Below are 20448 nucleotides of genomic sequence, written 5' to 3'. Positions count from 1 at the left end.
TTCCTTTTTGGTGAATTGCAGACCACAGAGTCCTCCTAGCACTCTTCTGAAGATACAAAGTGTCTTTGTTTTCTGGACTCTTACTTCTGTTTTTGCAGAGAAATCCTGTTCATGTCACATATGACAATGAGGCACAACGAGTTACACTGGAAAAATTCTAACATCCACAGAAGAACCCACGTCTGGCAGAGCTGACACATAAATGAAGAAGGGTTGTTATTTTCACTCTCACCACCAAAAAGTATATTTAATAAAACAACCCAGATATTCTATTTGAGAGCGTACAAGCACTTCTTTTATGGTATTACTCATGGACCATAACATCAGATTTTCTAATCTATGCTATCTATTCAAAGTGCTCCAGCTGATGCCTCCCCTTTGTGGCTCAAACAACTGCAGCACTTCCAAATGCACTGTCACCTCAGATGAGGTGACAAACAGCTGCAGCACAGCAGAAGAAATTAATTCTACAACTATGTCTGCACATATGACCCACTGAAAAACAGACTTGTGAGCTTGTATCCAGAATTAGAATATCTATAAGGCACTGAAGACATAAATTCATTATTTGAGCTTAAGCCTTCCTGAAATACCTAGCTAACACCAAGGGGCAAAATCCTGGTTCTCTGGGTAATATCACATGGAGGTAAAAAGTTGCCAGAACTGAATCAGAACGCTCACAGGAACAAAGCAAGACTGATTTACATGTTTGGCTTGCAGAACTATTTTACCAGCTTAGTACTTACCTACTCCATCTTTCAAAATTCCACAATCCCAAAATTTACTTCTAGGGAGTTTCAAGACTTCAAGAATTCTGCTAATTCCTTTCATCCATCTATCTCCCTAGAGAGGGATGGTCAGTGAGGAGGTGATGTGAAGGCAGCAAGAGAGAAGCCCTAGTAAATCCTAAATCCTAAAGATCACAAGAAAACCTTGCCAGCAATTCACTTGAGAGAGACTGAGCGGTGAAGAGCAGCAATGTTCATGTAAATACAACCTTTAGAAACTTACCTACTGTTCAGACACACTCATTTGTACAGTTCAGCTAAGAAAAAAATTATCCTTTAACCACTTCCTTTCATCAACAAGAAACAATAACGGAAACTTTCTTTTACAAGATAAGAAACCCAGTAAATCTGATGGAACAGTCATTACACGTGTGCCTCATTTAAAGACCTTTGTTCATTTAAAGCCACATACAAGCACGTTTGTTCATATTATGCTGCACTGACATCACCATAACTTGTTCAGCTGTAAGAATATTAGATTTTAAAACGTCAAAACTAACCAAGGTTAAGATTCAGAATGCTTCCTGGAGTGGAAGTTCTTTCTTGCTTAGCAGAAATTGGCGTTGATGCTTGAGGAGAGAAAGGTTTGGGGCTGCCTGACAAGCTCCCTGCTTGACCTGTTCTTGTTGGTGCTGGAGAAGCTGAAAAATTACAAAATTAATAAAGACACATTTAAAACCAGAACACCTACCCATGAAAATTCTAATTTTTTTCAAATTTATTTCCACTCTCCATTCACTTTAATAGTTACAACAGTTTCCTGCTATTTAAATTGAACGGGTTCAGTCACTTTGCAAGATTATTCATTCCTTCTCAATGTGACGGAAAGAACTGTTCTTGTCTGTGATACTGAAAGTTAAATCCATCTCTTTTTTTTAAATTTCTTCATAAACCAAGCCATAATACAGCCTGTCTTTAAAAAGTACATGGAATAAAACTAGTCCATTTCCGAAGTCCTGTACCTCCTTTTTTTTTTACCTGTATTTTTCTCAATGAAGTCCATGGATTCTTCACTGGCACTGAAATGACTGGAAGTTGCTTTTTTCTCTGCATCCTGTTCAACATCAGACCCAGTGTGAACTGATGAGTTTGTACTCATCGGTGACCGTGGCATATCTGTCAGTGAAATCCTGCGACCTGTGCTACTGCCCAGCATGGACTTGCTCATCAGAATCTTGGGTGATGCTGTCATATCAAAATTCAGCTTGATTTTCTCTTGTTTGTCTGTCTTTGCAGTTCCAGCAGCTGGGTTTGCAGGGTCTAACAACATTTGGTATTGATTGTTGGGAGTATATGGTGTCCGGAAAGGTGCATAATTAAATACTCCAAATTTTCTACGAATGTTATCAACATAAACCTCCATTTCTTGCATTGCACTATTGAAGATGCTTTTAGTCTTTTTCACAGAAAAAGGAATTTCTTTAGACATGAGGTAGCAATTATTTATTGGAACCCAGGCCCTATATATAAAACAGAGAAATAAAAGATAACATAACCACATTTCATACTGTGAACTGACATTGCCAACTTTTATGCACATACTAATTTATTTTTGCCTAATCATAAAAATATGAAAAGCTCAGATAAATTTAAAGAACCATCATTACATTCTTTTAATATTTCAGTGCTTAGATTTGGTAAGTAAGCAAATTGCATGCCTTGTGTTATCACTGGCTTACTTTATTTTACTCAGTAGCAATAAAACATGACTTAACACTGGCCAAATATGACAAAATATTCCTAATTGGAACACTTGTGTAACTGCAAGACAGCCATTGCTAAACAGTCTATCTGTCATAGCAAAAAAATGTAAAAAAACAGGTAAGGAAAAGTTCTCTCAGCAAGTACTGGACAGATTTTATCTGTCATGAAATAAAGCAGACCCTGAAACTGCCTCCTGAGATCCTAAGATAGCATTATTCCATGGCCCTGGACAGTTGGGTTTTTTACAGTACACATTATTATAGATTTATATTTCTAATTCTTAACAAATCAACTTGTATTCATCATGATTGTGTCCATCTAAGCAGAGAATTCACAAGTACAGAGAACTCCCTTCAGAGCAAAACTGGCATTTTCAACACAGGTTATATTTCTATATTTTTTAAACTTACAGATGTGTGTATATTCCCATAATCTTTAAACAACATAAATGACTTCATTTGTTTCTTCCACCTCTAAGAACTACAGTTCTCCCCAGCACAACACCAGACACAGGAATTAAGCTGCATACTCACCAGATTATGTATGTATCTTACAAACACAGCTCACGTTCTACAGACATCACGTAAGGAACTAAAACTGCATTTGCTACAGTTTGTTAGGGTCAAGGTTCTAAAGACAGGATCCAAAAACTTGTAGGCACACAAAACTACAACATGAATTGTTTAAGTGCAGCCAGACATCCTTATGTTCATCTCCCACCTGTCGTGTTGGCCAAAGAAACGGGCATCGACTTGCCCGTCTTTATCCCTCAGTGCTTTAGCAGGCCAGAATGGAAAGCCTTTGAGTTTAGCCCAGACCAAAGGATGGGGATTGCTCTAGAGGAAGAGGCAAAATATGCAGTAAGAAAATGTAAGCAGTATTACCTTAAAATCTGATAATAAACATGATTTTGTAAAGAAAAAAATGTATGTTTTACTTAGATTCGGTAAAGATCCAACGTGCACAAGGCACTTGCCAAATGCAAGATTCCATTTTCCTATAAACTATAATAAATCCTGAGAGGGCAAAATGATAAAATTGTATTTAAAGAACTCCCAAAACAAAAAACCTTACACATCTTGACAAAACTTATCATAACTGCACTTTTTAATTAATTTATTTCTGATTAGTCCCCTCCAAATATATAGCATAAGTTAGGCTAGAGACAATCTTTGAAATGCTATGATTTTTACTTAGGCTTGTGTCTTGGCAGATCATAAGACACTAAGAAGTCCTTAACTTAAGGTAAGCACTACTTAGCAATAACCAAAACACCAGTGTGGCATCAACATTATTCTCACACTGAATCAAAAACACAGCACTGTTCCAGCTGCTAAGAAGAAAAGGAACTCCTATCCCAGCTGAAACCAGGACAGTTCAAGAAAGAACTTCATGAAATACACACTTCTACTTAAGAATTTTAAGGTGTCTTCCCAAATTCAGTTCAGTGTTAGACAGGAAACAGAACACCTATCAATAGGTCACAAAAGAAAAATCAAGTCTAAACTGATGCACATCAGCAGAAAGAGATGTTCACATCTCAGAAATCTGCCGAGCACTGAGGGTACCACACAAAAGCACTGCTGGCACAAGGCAGTTACCTTATATCTGAGGACAGAGAACTTGTGAATTGGTTGCTGACAGCCTTTACAATTATTTCTGACCTGACCAATCCTTTAGTGAAAACCTGCAATCTTACAGCTAAGTAATTGGAGACAGTCTGTCTCCACAAGCCAACTTGGTAAACTACAGCAGCTTTCCTTGACTCAGCAACCACCTCAGGATTAAAACAAAGAGCAGATAACAGTCTAATGAGAACTGCTAGCTTCATGTAGTAGCTAGACTACCATAATTCTTAACTTACACAAGGCTCACAAAACCAATTCTCGCGTTTTTGGCAAGCAGCTAAATAACATTCCGGACACACTTCAATTTCATTCATCTGGAAAGAAAAAGCAAAGTTATTGGAGAGATTAAAGGGTCCAAAGTGTGGTGATTTCCATTTATTCAGAGGAAAATCTTATTGTTACAGTAAAAAAACCACAAATATCTGCAATATACATCTTGGAAAATATGTATTACATCACTCACAAATAGATGATATGGAATACTAAACATACAGAACAATTAATTTATTTGGGGCACTCATACCTCATGCTCACAGATTTTGATGATGACTTTTGCTGTTTGTGTCAATTTGTGATTTCCTGAGGAAACAATAAAATGCTTTAACCAAGAAAATTGTTATGGTAGAACTACGATAAAATCAACAGTTTTCAGATATAAAACTTGTCCTTAAAAACAAAAGAGAAGTTCTAAAAAAAACTATGTAAAAACATATGCATGAACTACATGCTTGCAAAAGCAGAACATCAGCACTTTTCTTCTCAATGTAACATTTAAAAATCTTTAAATGCTCCTTTTTGTAGCCTATTGCAGCCTTCCCACCACTGACACACTCTTACAGTGAGGGATGTGCTGTATGATCTTCTCAATTCGGTCTCAAGTGCTGCAGGATGCAAAACTTAAAGCAATTTGGGGGTTGGAACTAAATGATGCAAATTGGATCAGGTCATCTGAGGTCCAAACCATTCAATGATACTATGAACCCAAACCATGCCATGATTCTACCTTATTTCAAATGTTTTCTCTAAGGTGGAAGGAGAAAGTGACAGCACAGGTTGTATCTGGCCCTACAGTTTTATTTATGCCAGTTGTTAAAAAAAAATGTTGTTTTTAGGCTCTGTGGTCATTAACAGGAGAACACTTTCAGTGTGGGAATCTAGAAATTGCTCCATGATTTAACTATGTCCAAGTTTCACATCTGAGGATGTAAGCATATATTAATACCTACCCCCATTGTAAATAATGCAGTTGTGCAAAATCCATTTGGCGTCAGCCAAAAATGCTTCAGTGCAACCGTACATTTTCTTTTTAACATTCTGTAAAGAAGAAATTAAGAATGTATCAGGAAACAGAAATCAGCAAAAAGCGACAGCTTCTTCCTGAATGTTGTGTCCTGTAAGTCATACAATAAATAAAACTGAGCCCTGGAGGTGTTCAGGGCCAGGCTGGACAGAGCTCTGAGCAACCTGGTCCTGTGGAAGGTGTCCCTGTCCACAGCTGGGGGCTGGAACAAGATGAGCTTTAAAGGTTCTTCCAACCCAAACCAATCTGTGATGCTATGATATTGATTTACTGCAGATTTATGATTCTAAATGCTAAAGAATCTCTGACATTCAAGGTACCATTTGACCCCCCTGAAAATTCATAACTGTCAAAAGTAAATCTAAATAGTGAATTATTTAGATCAACATCTCAAACATTTCCAAAAACACGTTTCCTAACACAGCATTAGGAACACAATGTTTCTGCAGAACACAGTCTTTAGTTTCTTCTACTGATGTACTATCACTCCACAGCAGTTTTAATTTTTACAAGACCCAGAAAAAATACTGGTCACAGTACATTAGACAATATGTTTGATATTGGTATCTACCTAGTGGGTAAAGCAATTTGATTAAATAAAATCAGTCACATGGTTTTGTTACCATACTTTACACCATAAAGACATCGGCGTCCACTGTAAGGACACAGAGAATCAAAACTTGTCTCTTCACCAGGTCCTGACAGAACAAAGCTCTGCAATGCTTCACTCTTTATTAAGCAATGGAGAATTTCTTCACTCTATGTACTTTCAAATTACTATTGAACTGAGAATGGAAGTTCCATTATCCACCTCTTGACTGTTTCTTTCTTCTACACCTCAGGTGCAGGGGAGATTACAGTATTTGTGTAATGATCAGTAAAGTGAGTCTGGAATGACCCCTGGATATACATCAAATGGCCCCTAATTAATGAACCAATGATCCATAATGATCAAATGAAACATAATGCAACATAATGATCAAATGAAAATTCTGCTTGAAGAAGCCTCTCCTGGAGATCACTTATAGAATCAGATTAATTAAACAGGAGGAAGTCAGCAGTGTAAGCTTGTCTTTTTCACACTATTTTTTTCCTGAGCATTTGTTACTGGCTCAGATAAAGCAGTGAAGTTCAGTTAACATATGATTGTTTTTAATTTTTAAGCTGTAAGTGAACTGACTTTCATACTAACCAAGAAACCACCCCACCCATGAAAATAACTACAAACAACTTCTCTCCTCCTGCCATCAAACATTTTAGAAATGTTACAGATAGCAATCAAACTCAAGGAACTTTCCTCAGCTTCATACAAACCTTCTCTAATGTACAAAGGTCCATTGGATGAAAGATATATTCTGCATAATCTGGGTGTTGATCCAGTGAAACTGGCTTTTGAAATGGCTCTGTCTGTTAGGGGAAAAAATAACCACACTGGTTACTAACACTGAACAGTTTCATCAATGACACAACACTCACTCATTTGCTAATACTACTTCCTGCTGTGTTATCAGACAAAATCCTTCAAAGGTAATTATAAAATGTTGTGAGGTAATAAATTATTAGCAGAAAAACAGGAACTAAAAGGTCTCATTTAACTGATTTTTCATATGCTGGATGTGATGAATTGCAAAAGTCACAAAAATTGGGGGATTTGTAAAAGGTACTGCTGTGATTTACAGCACACGATGGTGCATGTTTTAGACACACTGAAGGGAATTTCCTCAGCATTTTAAAAGTATGTGAAACAACCAACTTCTGTGGTAAGAACACTTGCTGCTAACAGATAGAAGCTACATTTTCAGCACATATAATCAATAATGCAACACTGTCAGTGCCTAGGAATCCTGTCCATAGAAATATAGAGGGAAGAGATCATGTCTCTACATTCCCCTTTTATGTCCGATGCAGCACTGTCCTCTTTCAGAGAGTAAGAAACCACCACCTTCCCCGGGAAAGCCACACTGCACTTTCATTACACCAACTGAAAATACATCCAGAAGTTGCATCACAAAACTACATTTTAAATGCACTCCAAAACAGTCTGTATAACCTAAGCTAATCTGTCTGTGCTAGACAGGTGGCAGATAGAACAGAAGCTGTCACAGACAAACTAAACATTCATCATTCACCAAAGGAAGCAGACCCCATATTATGACAAACACATGATCCAAGTATTTAAAGAAGAAAACAACAAAATTTTCCTTACCCCTGGCTGTTTCATTTTCTGTAGTGCAAACTTCAGTAGATATGATAGCTGTTCGATGGTGAGCATTGTCATTGCTTTACTCTGTGTTTCTATGCATTCTGCAACTGTGATTTTCTACAAGTTCAGATTAAAAAAAACATGTTGTCAGCAAACATTTCTAGATAAATCCTTCTCCACTAAAACATTCTAGCATTCAAATGAAAGATAATAGCTGTTTTATAAGAAACAGAACAGTTCTGATAATGCGATGTAAGTACTTCAGATGCCAGTTTTACCTGGATTTTGGCCTGTATATGTTATCAAAAAAGAGAAAAGGAAAAAAGAAAAAGACCAGAAAATTATCCAGCATCTTCAAGATGATGCAAAGTGAATATGTGAATACATAAAACTCCCAAATATACTGTGGATTCAGAGCAATGTGAGAGAGTGAGAAGGTCACCTGGGCTCTGATAAAATAAGTGATCTGAGGAAAACATGCCATAAACCAATTTGCTTTCACTACAGCTACTTGGATGCTACATATTTTCTCCCCAGAAATCACTGGAGAGGATAACAAAATACCCACTTGTTTATGTAGACCCTAGAGTGCAATTTTTTTCTGCACTGTTGAAAACCTCATCAGCCCACCAGAAGAAGCACAAGTTAAATTAGAGAAAACTGCAGAATGATTTCAGAATTACTGGTGCCTGCTGAAGAGATCACTCTTTGAAATGGTGCTTCTCTAGTGCTGGAGACACAAGGAAGCTGGAGACTCGTGGTAAGAAGGCAAACACAAGCCAGGTAACACAGAGAGAAAAAGTGGTGAAGAAGAGCCATGGATGCCTCCTCTTCTGTACAAACTTTTCTGGTACCTTGACCAAGAGGCAATGTAGGAATAAACCAGAAACATTTCAGAACACAGAAACAGCTGCTTAAATCTCAAAAGCAAGAAAGAAATCCACTCCTTATATCAAACTAACCTCACATTCTGGGCAAAACCAATCCCCCTCTGGTTCGGCTGTCAGTTTCAGACACTTAGCATGATAAACCCGAGGACAGAGTTCACAGCAGAGGACTTGGCCTTCCCGATGACAAACCCAGCAATAGAAATCATTCCGTCCATCCTGTGGTACAACATCAACAGGGTCTGTGGTGAGTGGCTGCTTCATATAGTAAAACGGACCATGTCTTAGTTCTGACTGAAATGTAGGCAAGAAAAACAGGTTTGGTTTCAAAACAAATTTGCATTTTTTCATATCATAATAGTCATATTATATAAGCAAACAGCAATGTACAGAGTTCGATTAACATTTATGCAAGCACAGTATCTTAGTCATTGCACAAAATCATTCATAAAGAAGTTTACTGCTTATTCAGATGTCGAATGACAATTTGCACTCAATACCAGAAATAAAATCTTTGTGGCAAGTGAGGGCATTGAGTGCAAGACATGCAATCCAACAAGAGCCAGCAAACACTCAGCTTCAAGAAAGAAGTACTGCTATAGAAGCTATTTTGCCCTCTAAACTCAGAATTTCGTGGGGCCGTGCAAGCTAAATACTGAGATATTTAGTGGTGGCTAAACCTGGGACAAGTGGAGAAGTTAGTCCTGAAACAAGGAGTTGAACACCATGCAAATCTGTGCTAGCTTGCAGCAGTTTATAGCTTTGTACCACAAAGCAAGCCAATGCTGATTTTGATTAATAAGGCAAACTGTAGAGAAGGATGACAAAGGAGCAAATTCACATTCTGAGCAGCCGCCTCTGCTACAGGAGAGATTTCATTCACCACCTAAACGCATATCACAGTTTAAGACTCACATCTCTACTGGTTTGCCTGCACTAGAGAACAGTGTTAACTTTGCAACCTGCATGAACTGGTCCTCCCCTTGAGCCTGACAGCTGAAAGATGACACAGCTGATGCCAAAACACAACAAGTGAAGAGCCTAGGATGGCTTAAATGGGTCCAGAGATACCTGAAGTTTGTTATATCATCTTTAAAGAGCTGCTAACATTTATTGGAAAACTACTTTATTAATGACAAGGGAACGCAAATTCTCTGTTTGGTATTCATTATAGGGGTGGTTTGCTGAGGAGGGAAACAGCCTTGAGATTTTACACAGCTCATTTCATGTGACTTTTTAGTTTGATGTAACACCACTTGCTCGTGACTTCACTTGTAATTATCCGAACACTTGGATTCTGAAGAACCATTTTGTATGATTCTCATGTCATTTTGCAAGTGTCCTACACCATTTACAAATCTGCAACTTCTGAGACTCTCGAGCTGTCCCACGCCCATATGATTCACAGAAGAGGGCAACCAAACGTGTGTCCTGTACCTTTGAGGCATCCTGAACAAAATCAGTCACACGGGGCATAAATAATGTCCCCAGAAAGCACCAGCATGCCACTTGGAATGCCACCAGCATGCCACTTCTAGCTACCCAAAGTTACAAAGGAGGAGGTCTAAATTATTTGCAGGAATAAGAGATCTTCAGGGTAGAAACAACAACCCACCTGAAGATGTTGTATCTCAAAAAAAACCACCCCAGTTTATCTAACACTAGAAAGTATTTTAGGCAAAGAAAGGATGTTATCCATAAACACTCTACCACCTAAAATTTCACATGATTTTTTGCCAGTTTTGGTGGGTTTCATTTTCTATTCTACAGATGATAAAGCCCAAAGAGACACTTTGATCCTACCACAGAAACAGGCAAAGTGTTACTCTGTACTTTCTATATACACATATTTAATGACACAACATGACAAGAATTTCAGAAGGATGGTTCTATGAGATCTTGTGCAACAAGTGGCACAGCATAAGGGTTTAAGTCCATTTCAAATTAATTACTACAACAAGCATTCAAACTAAGAAACCAGAATGAGGAAAGGAAAGTTGGAATTTCCAGTGAAGAAACATGTTCTGTTTGCAGCTAAATGCACCACAGCTGTGAGACCAACATCTCAATCTTGTGTACGTGGAAAGGTAGCTATGGGGCACTTACTCCACTGAAGATAAAGGAAATTATCAGAGGAATTTAATACATATTCCGACTTTGAAGTGAATATAAGTAGTATATCCACACTAACTTTTTAAGATTTAAATATCCTGCTTTAAGACAAACATAAAACCTGTGAAACTTCCACAGAAATCATAACATTCAAACTCAAGAGAAGTCAATTTTTGCTGGAAAATAAGATTATTTGGTTTTTCTGTTCAAGGATGCTTTCAGCATTTATACATCTATCACTTTATTTTGCCTAAGCCAACTTTAAGAAACAAAACAAAAAAAGGTTTAGAGACTCAAAGAACGAAACTAAAAGACTGAAAATAAATGATTCAACTTCATCAAGGGACTTTTTCACTTGTCCTAGTCAGAGTAATATGTTTTAAGAGTTAAAATTTTAACAGTTATTAAAGTTCAAGCTCAGCTATGTGGTAGCTTGTTTTAAAGGCTTTATTGAAGTTATTAAGACCTGCAGAATGACAAAGAAAACTGAAGAAAAGAAACAACAGTATTGTAGTGCTGTTTTGGAGAGAAAAAGATCACTATGTATATTCAGTTTAAATTAATATTGATACTAGTAGGAAAATAAGGCGACAACTTCAATTACATCATAACTGACCAATTCAGTGTCAGAAGTTCCTGATTTTACACCTCAGTTACATTCTACAATTCCTAAATTCTTTGCTTGATTTTCAGCACTTAAAATACTTGCTGGCACCATTCTGAAGATCTATTACTGCACCCACAACATGTAATACAAAGCTTTGTGCAACTGTAATTTTAGTAATTGTATCTTGAAATGCGCAGGTAGTATAAAGCACTTTGTAACGTAGAATATTAAGTTAGAGGTTTCCAGGTAGGTTGCCATACCTCAAAACAGATTTATCAGTCAATGAAAACCACAGCTATCAGCTACATCATACTCAAATTCACCCTGACAGCAAAACTAGAACCTGTATGCTCAGCTCACATCTGCTCAGCAGTAAAAGAATCTTTAACAACTCCCACTACCACAGAGAGCAGAGTTTGAACCTATTTAGACACAACAATCTTCAGGCATGCCCACTTCAAATTCGACATGCAAGACAACATCAAATGAAAAGCAACTTGCAAAAGCTAAACAGAACTAAACAGGTGATATTTTCTTGCTAACTTGTAATAAATACAGCAAAATAAGCAAATCTGATAGGTTTTCTTCATTAGATACACAACTTTATTCTATCCTGTACATTTCAGGTCTGAGATACCTGGAAAACAGAAAAGTATTTACCAAGGGGAATTTATCAAGTTCAACAACTGCAACTGCGTTTTCACATGTATTGTTAAATGCAGGAAGAAAAAGTGGAAATTTATACCCAAGGATTCAATTCCACTGTTTGCAAAATTATCTCTGCACTGCACAGTTACAAGCTCAGACTTCAGAGGGGCAATATCTGTCCAGCAAATGTCCAAGGTGTAAAGGAATAAACCCAGGCTGCAGTGAAGCTCAGAAAATGCCAAACTGACCCCAGTGCACCTCCATATGATACAGTTACACCTCCTGATTATCCTGAAATAAAATACAATTTACACGGTTTTAAGGCCTGATTTATTCACAGCTTTTGTTCCAGGACAACTGCAGCGAGTAGGAATTTCATTTTCTTTCTTCACCAGTGCAATTGTACCAGGATAATGTGGATGCTCTTATGCCACGAGAAAGTGCTTTGAACACTCAGAACTTAATCCTGGCAAAAAACCCCGTGACACAAAAAGCACTTTGAAAAATACACAGGCATGTCATTAGCACATCAAGTGTGAAGTAAGTTCAGTAAGGCTGAAGACTGCTTTCATGTAATCTACCCCAAGATGATATAGATGCTTCACAACACTTGCTGTACAATACAATTCATATAATTCCTTCATGTGCATCATACAACAAATCAGAAATTGTCAAAGTCTTGTGGTGTCAAGGTCTAAGAATGACAACAAATGCTATCGATTCAGCATTCAGAAGACAGTAAAAATAAGGTTACGAGAATAAAGACTGAAAAGTCAGTGTGGCCCTTTGATTTTAACTAGTTTGGTAGGAGGGTACACTGCCTGGAAATTTCAAGGAAGGAAAGGAAATATACAGAGTACCAAGCTGGAGCTGACTAACGGGCAGTAGGAAAGGACTGCAAGCAGATGAGGAACTTCATTGACATTATGAGACCTTTCTCAGTCTAGGTTATCACACTACTGAACACTTCCTGCTAATGGTTTTAATAAAAAAAAATAAAAACCAGCTATTGTTGTTTTTTTTTTTATTGTTATTGTTCATTATTGTAATTATTCATAATAATCCTATTGCAAATTGGATTTATTGGTTATACATCTAATTACCTTTATGAAATCACTAAGCGGGACACAGGTGGTCTTTTTCAACAGATGTAAAACAGTAATCAAAGAGTATTCAAATCAAAATTATAATACCAATTCCTAACCCCACTGCATTTAAAAATTAACATCCATTCCTCAAGAGTACAAAAATGGAGCTACCTTAAACAAGACTGAGCTCCTGATCAGCTATCTCTACATCCTCAACTGTTTCATATTCCAATGTAATAAAACCATGGCTTCTCTTACCTGCTCTTTATTATTACTGTTCAATAGACCAGGCTTCTTTTTCTTTTTTATAGGACTTGTTGATGCATCTTGAGGTGAATGGCCATTGGAGGAATGTGGAGGGCTGGGAAATTTCCGTTTTTGTGCTGTGCGTTCAGCAGAGCCAGGATCTGTAACAGATACAAACAACATGGTTAAAGACTGCAAATCCATGAAAAACGTTCCAACAGCGTTATGCTTTGTCACATTCTTTAAAGATTTTTATTTCATCTTTTTAAAGTAAGAGCATTGACAACTTCATTCTCTCAGAACAAAATTTCAGCAATCCCAAATGAATATGAAATGCTCAGCTCAATTAAAAAGAACTTACAGATATTTTTCAAAAGAAACAAGTACACAATCAGCTATAAAGGACAGTCATAGAACAGTGGTATGATTCTGGCAAAATACAAGTGAAATTTATCAGAGTTGGGTCAACAAATTAAATTTTTCCTTAAGTTTTTAATGCCTACAACAAAACAAAATTATACATAGAACCACAGGGACTGGAATTCAACAATATCACAAGAGAAACAACTGAACCATCCCCCTAATATTTACCTGCACAGAAAAAAAAAAAAATAAAATAAACAACTCCACTGGTTTGGGCTACTTTCTACACAAAACTATGGAAAATATAGTGCTATACGATGACTTCTGATTGACCAAAAGTTTGGTTAACATGTGTCAAGATAACATTTAGGGAAACTAAAAATAAATATGAAAAACACATGAAAATACAGATGGAAGGAGGTATAACTGAAAGAGAAAAAACAAACGTAGGAGTGTTTGCCTATCTGTGTTTTACTACTCTAGAATAGCTACACCAGGCTAACAGCATCTGGAATTTCAACAATTTCAACCATTCTAGAAGTGTCTGCCACTAGTTTTGTAGGCACAGCAGCGCTGCCTAGCAGACACATTAGTGTCAGCTCTCAGAGACACTCCTCTGTTGACATAAGTTATAAAATGCTGGCAAAATGTAGTAAAGCTGGTTTAAATAAACAAACAAAAACTTGTCATGTTTTGAGCTTTGACAGTAAGACCTGCGACTTTTTTCCCCTTCACACACACTCCCTCCCCTTTTACACAGATTGGCAGCATTTAGCACCACTTATCTGCTGACATGCCTTGGCTGAAATCAATCAATACCATGTGTCTGAGGCCATTATTGTTACTTGCTGTGTTTAGATTTCAACAAAATCTGCCTCCTGCTCCATTTAGCCCAAAATTTAGATTGATTTGACAATACAAAGAGCTGCTATGTCACCTATGTGTGTGAAAAATACAATGTCAGCTTCCTCCCCTCCTTAAGCAATTATGACAATGAAAATGCCAACCCAGTACGAGTCTGCTGACAGGAGACACAGAGGGTTTGTCAGTTTAGCTGATTATGCACAGAAGGTGGCAGAAGAACTCCTTGGGCTGGGATATGCTTTGTATATCCCAAGAGAGCTGTGCTAATCCAGCTGTCCTGGAAGAAACTGCAGCATCAGTGTCAGCTAAACCAAAGCCCACAACTAAATGAAAATGATCACACCTAAAACCAAACAAGCTCTGAATGCTATTTTTTTCCAGGAAAGTAGAATAGAGCATGGGAACTGTTTGCATTCAGAGTGATCCACAAAAAGCAGCATCATACCATTGTTGTCTTCTCATCTTCCCATCATCACATTAAAGTCTTTGTTTACTATAATTTGCAAACAATATCCTCAAAGGGGTCTCTAAGCCCAAGTTTCTCACCAGCAAATAAAGCCATTCCCATAACACCCTAAAGAGTCTTGGGCTTTTATTTCCACATTGTACCTACACAGGCACACCTTAAACCAGGAGGGGAAATGGACAGGAGAGTCTTCTGCCCTTTGGCTTTATTTCTTACTTCCAGGCACAAGACTGCCACCAGTGGAGCACACCAGTTTCCTTCCAGCTCTTCAGCCTCACACTGCGAGGTTTACTAAGAAGCTGTGACACTGCACATTGTGTTTCATCTCTAAGTATGAAAATCAGCTGTAAAGTTCCTGCCCCCATAATGTGATGCTTTTCACTTTTAAATGTTGTTTCTTTCCTAAACTAACTGATCCAGGGTCAGGAAAAGTGTTAAAACTGTTATTAGCTAAACCAGAATTGAATGACTATTCAGTCACAGCCAAATCCAAGCTACAATTCAGCAAAAAAAGGTGCTGATTCAATACCAATCTTATGAAATGGTCACACAAACATGTATGTTTGGCTAAGTAATTTCAAAAACTACTTAAAGTGATGTAATTTTCCTCCTTAGTTCAAGAAGCCTGAGTGTACTGGGGATTTTCAAATCAACTGGTGGTGACTCATAGACAAAGTACGAAAACTGACCTGAAATACCCTTCCCTTTTTTTTTTTTTCAGCTGGTAAGTTATTCAGACACACAGAAGGGTTTTCTTGAGGCAATGTAACTGGAAAAATTAAGGAGAAGACAGGAAAACAGCAATGCACAGTCATATTTCCTCAGATTTAGTTGTGCTAGTGGAATAGGCCACTGTCTTTTAACTATCACACTTTTGCCAATTTACCAATCTGTGAGGGAACTGATAATATGAACAATCTTTTTAATCCAGTTCAAGTAACAAAAGAATGGTGGCATCTTCTTAAATTGTTTGAGCTATAGTTTCCAATTCTGCTCATGAGAAAAAAAAATTGCTTTTTGTGTGAATTTCTTTCAGTGGGAATACCCTGTTTAACACAAACTGCTGCTTCTCCCACCCTGGCTCTCCCAGCTGTGTGAGTGGAGCTCCTGTAGCTGAGCTGTGAGCCACATCAAGAAACTGATCCCTGTTAAAACAGCTTGCCAGGAGGAAAGTTAATTTTTAATTTTGAATCATTTCCCTAGTGCAGGGTTACTTGAAAAAAGTGAAACAAATCTGGGGGGAAAGAATAAAAGAGACCAAATTTAAGCTGTGCAATCACTTGGTGACTAGAACAGTTGCTTAAGGCATGGACCCAAGTTCCTGCTCCAAAGGAAACAGCCAGAATTTCTGTGATCTCTTCTATGATAAGTAAATATTTTTCAAAACATGTTTAATGAGCAAGAATGGTCTCACACCTTAGGAAGGATGTCACCATGCCAGCTGGTCACCACTTGGTATGTGATCCTGCAATGACCTTGCTCCTACTGAACTCCCATCACACACGGAGCTTGTCAACCTGAACCAAACTTCTCACTGATAAACCAACTGTACTAAAAATATTAATTTTGTCAAGCAACCTTAGCTTACTCTTTTCTTGATTTTTGTGTGATTTTGCTTTCTCAGCATATTTTTTAAAATGTGCTTCCAGCTCAAGTGAAAAATTAGACACCTGAAGTAACTTTTAAAAAGTTCCCTGGTTTTACATCACCAGGTTGGTATCAATTGGTCTGTGATGTTGGCAAGGTTAACAAAAAGCATCTCTGAGTGCTCTTGCAAATCTTTCAGTGGGGGGCAACAAGTTAACCTGAGCTTCACCTGAAGCTTAAATCTTTGTTTCTGTATGCCATCGTGTGACTAAAGGATTAGTAACTACAGCTCCCTGGGGACAGACTGAAGTATACTTAAACCCTAAAGCAATTTCATCTCACACTTTGTCTGTTCTGTAAGTTCAATTTTATGTGATGGTAATGCATTTTGTAAGCAGATAACTATGGTAATGACTTACTATAGTTTAGCTTAAAAAAATTATAAAAACAAACAAAAGTGTATTATTTATATCAGAGATCTTATCTTGCTGCAGCATATGGAAGACAGACCACAACCGAATATTTTTATACTCTGTGTATTGCAAAGTGCTGCACTGTAAACACTCCACAGCAATGATTCCTGACAACCAAGTCTCGCTTTTCTCAATAGAAGCAGGTGCCAACTCAGAAAACCTGTAAAAGTAGGATGTTGTTTTCTTTGCTTTTCCTGTGACATTTACATGTAATTCTTCTTGAAAATAAGCAATATCAACATGCCTTACTGTAAGAACACAGCATTAAACTGCTCAGTACCAAAGACTGACAGTGACACCCCCTTATGCCCTCTTTCCATACTCCTATTTTGTTATTTTTTTAATTAAAAATCTTAAATTAAATGCAATCAAAGCAATTCCAGACTAAAACAATGGTGAAATCATGTCTACATATGTCTAGGCATCTCTCATAACTGGATTATTTTCTCTCCCAATAAAGCCTTAATGAGAGCTGAAATCAACCCCTACAGCCAAGGCTTCACAGCACTCTTCCAACAAATAAAATTTGTTCATTTTTACTTTCTCTAGCACTGTTTGCTCACCCAGGAAGCAAGATGGTTTGGAAAACTGGTATAAACCAAGAGAAACCTTAAAATTTAAATTGAGTTAAATCAGCAGAGCAACAAGCCCACGTTGAAAGAGCGAGTATAAGGGAAAAGGATGGAAAAGTGACAATGAAGGAGGGATGATGGTGTGACAGGGCAAATGAGAAAAGCCTGAGGAAATCAGAATTACAATAGACCATGATTTTCAAATTCAACCCCACAAAAAAGTTTGGCAAACAAAACAAAAGCCTTCCCCAAAAGTGCGGAAATTGCAGGATCAAATATTTTACTGAGAGCGAAGAACCATCCTTCTTTGAGATTGTGTGGATGGGAAGCAAAGTTTTGCATTTCAAAATAAAGTGCAGGCAATAAAAAAAAAAATCTTAACTATATCAAGTTTACTTTCATGAAGAGTATTACTTATTCAACTTCTGCACCTAATTTTCTTATATTGTAGATATAAATCCTATGAAAAAATGAGCTGTTTACTGCTTGGAGAATAAAACTTTTATATTCTGGAAATTTTCAGAAAGCAAGAAGAGGGAAACTAAGAAACACATCTGTTTAAATAGTAACAACAAAAGAAATTTTAAAAAGCCTTTCAATATTATTGGTGATAAAGACAGTAAGATTAGCAGTCATTTTGGTTTTCCAGGAGCCAGGAACAGTAATTTGTTTTTTCAGTGAAAGCATTATTTTAGCCTCCCAGGGGATATCAGTAAACTGAGACTTAGTTACACCAATGACTTTTCTGTGATCTAAGCAGGTTTTTGATATCTCAATAAAAATGGGTCAAATATGCAAAATTCTAAATAATGTTTTCAACTAGAAACACAGCCACCTGTTCCACCTAAGTCAGACACTCAGAAGTGTCACTTAGAGCCAGCCCAAGGCTACTGCTGTTAACCTTAATTCCCAATCCCATGCTACGCCTTTCATTATGGCACAAACAGTCCTGCCAACATTTGGTGAACCAAACCAAAGAATTAAATTCAATAAAATGTAAAAGAACAAACATTTATTGGAAACAGTTGCATGAAGAATTAATTTGATGGGTTTAAGAAACAGCTATCAGAAGGCAGTCTGAGAGAAGGTACAAGAAAATAAAGGTGACTAAAGATTGCTTAAGCTGTCATTACCCCACAGAAATGGGTACCTACACCTTTAGAAGGAACAAGAAAAAAAAAGAATCACCTAGACTTCCACCTACACTGTCACGTCCCTCTTTACTCCTTCTCAATATCTCTGAATGTCTGTACTTTAAACGGCATTGGAGTGTAATCAATAAAGAAATCCGACAGAAAATGTAGCAATACTAACTTGTCACATTTGGTAGAACAGGTTTCAATTAGTAACTTAGAAGAATTCCAGAACTGTGAAGCCTTCCATTTAAATTTATTATCCTGAATGGTTGTTAAAAGATTTCTGATTTTTCAAACCCATTACCTGTAATACTTTAGCAAGGGTAAATATCTTAAAAACTTCATAAAATCATGGATAAATCTGTTAGAACTTACACTCAGCTTTGAGGAATTTTAATTTTCTGCCAGAATTTTGAAATATGATGCAGTCGCAACCAACCACTAAAGCTCTGTTTACATTCCAGAAACTTCAACCGATGTAATTAACCCAATCCAGTTGCTTAATATAATAAATAACAGAGGTCAGCCGTGGTTGTGTAAATTCTGATTAACTCCTGCCACGTTACGGTTTTACACAAGTACAAAAGGACGCTGTTAGTTGTTTCTTCACTGCGGGACTTTGGGAGATAAAGAAAAAGAAACACTTCCCAACAACTTGCAAGGTAAGAGCTGAGAGGCAAGGATAAGCTGGAGCCTGGCTGTCCCAAGGCCCTCCTAAGGTGAGCCAGCTGATAGCAAGGGCTCTGCACTAGAGACAAAAGCCCAGGGCTGCACTTCTGTTCCCTGCAGGAGTCTCAGCCTCACACTGGAATAAGAATCTCATCTCTGTGTGATTAAATACTTGCTATCACTACAAAGAAAGCTGATAGAGATGTACTATTATGAAACTGTTACAAAATGTATCATGCACTCTGGGAATTCCATTTAATTAGTCATTTTTGTATTTATATTCATTGTATCTGAACATTTTACCACTGAGAGGAGCTCCTAAGACCAAAGCCTTTAACACAAACCTGAAAAAAACCCCAAGCCTGTAAATGTCAGAATTCTCCCCATTAAGCAGTAGGGCCTCACTATATGATTTTATGCCAAGCTAAGACTATCAAATGACCAGCTTTCCCTGCAGGGGCAAGGCTGCTCCAGCAATGCCCAACATCTGCCCCAGTAATCCAGTTCAGTGTGAAAAGCAGGTAGAAAACAACCTCTCCACCCAAGTCCTAAGAGCCAGCAAAGGCAATGTAAGAGATCTGTGACTGATGATGGCAAGAAGAGAGTTAAAGAGCTCTTTCTGACTGGGCACTAAACAGGCAATGGTTCCAGTACCAGCTGAAATACATGAAAACCTACATGGAAGTCCATCTGTCACCACAGCTTGCTACTGTTGGCAGCTAAGTAAGTTAAACTAGCAGAAAGGATTTAAAAAAAAAATATTCCAGGTTAATAGGAAGAAAACACCCAGTGGAGAGTTCATTCTGTCCAAAGAGAACAAGTACAAGCGAAGACAGAATTTGCTCTGAAACCACAACCTGGAAATGCTTAGACATTTATCCAGAGACCTTGCAAGCCCCATCTTGAAATATTTAATAAACAAGGTTAAAAAGTAGTCCATAAGGCTGGAACAGAAATATAACAAGATGTTTCTGCTGGACATGTTAATGTATCTTATACAAAGGACAAAATATAATCATGCAATCCATGACCTCTCTCCTTCACTAAAAAGCAATCCTCTGGTCACTCCATTTTCTGGTTTTGAACTCTTTGCATTCTCTTTAAGCT

At 37.5% G+C, this 20448-nt stretch overlaps 1 protein-coding gene across 5 annotated transcripts in view; it reads right to left on the bottom strand.

Annotated features, from left to right (window-relative positions):
* ZMYND8 (zinc finger MYND-type containing 8) overlaps nt 1–20448 on the bottom strand; it is a 50472-nt gene that overhangs the window by 15468 nt on the left and 14556 nt on the right. For 4 of the 5 annotated variants that reach the window (XM_040079651.2, XM_040079649.2, XM_040079654.2 and 1 more), the window contains exons 3-12: nt 13224–13372; nt 8586–8804; nt 7627–7740; nt 6735–6827; nt 5347–5434; nt 4644–4699; nt 4357–4434; nt 3213–3328; nt 1767–2248; nt 1289–1429 (exon numbers count right to left, since the gene is read on the bottom strand). In XM_040079651.2, the coding sequence (XP_039935585.1) occupies nt 1289–1429; nt 1767–2248; nt 3213–3328; nt 4357–4434; nt 4644–4699; nt 5347–5434; nt 6735–6827; nt 7627–7740; nt 8586–8804; nt 13224–13372 (1536 nt within the window). The remainder of the gene's footprint in view (nt 1–1288; nt 1430–1766; nt 2249–3212; nt 3329–4356; nt 4435–4643; nt 4700–5346; nt 5435–6734; nt 6828–7626; nt 7741–8585; nt 8805–13223; nt 13373–20448) is intronic. The other variant, XM_040079652.2, reaches the window with a different exon arrangement.

Source organism: Hirundo rustica, chromosome 16 (genome assembly GCF_015227805.2).
Source record: "Hirundo rustica isolate bHirRus1 chromosome 16, bHirRus1.pri.v3, whole genome shotgun sequence".
Taxonomy (NCBI): Eukaryota; Metazoa; Chordata; class Aves; order Passeriformes; family Hirundinidae; genus Hirundo; species Hirundo rustica.
This window is presented reverse-complemented; position numbering and strand designations above follow the sequence as displayed.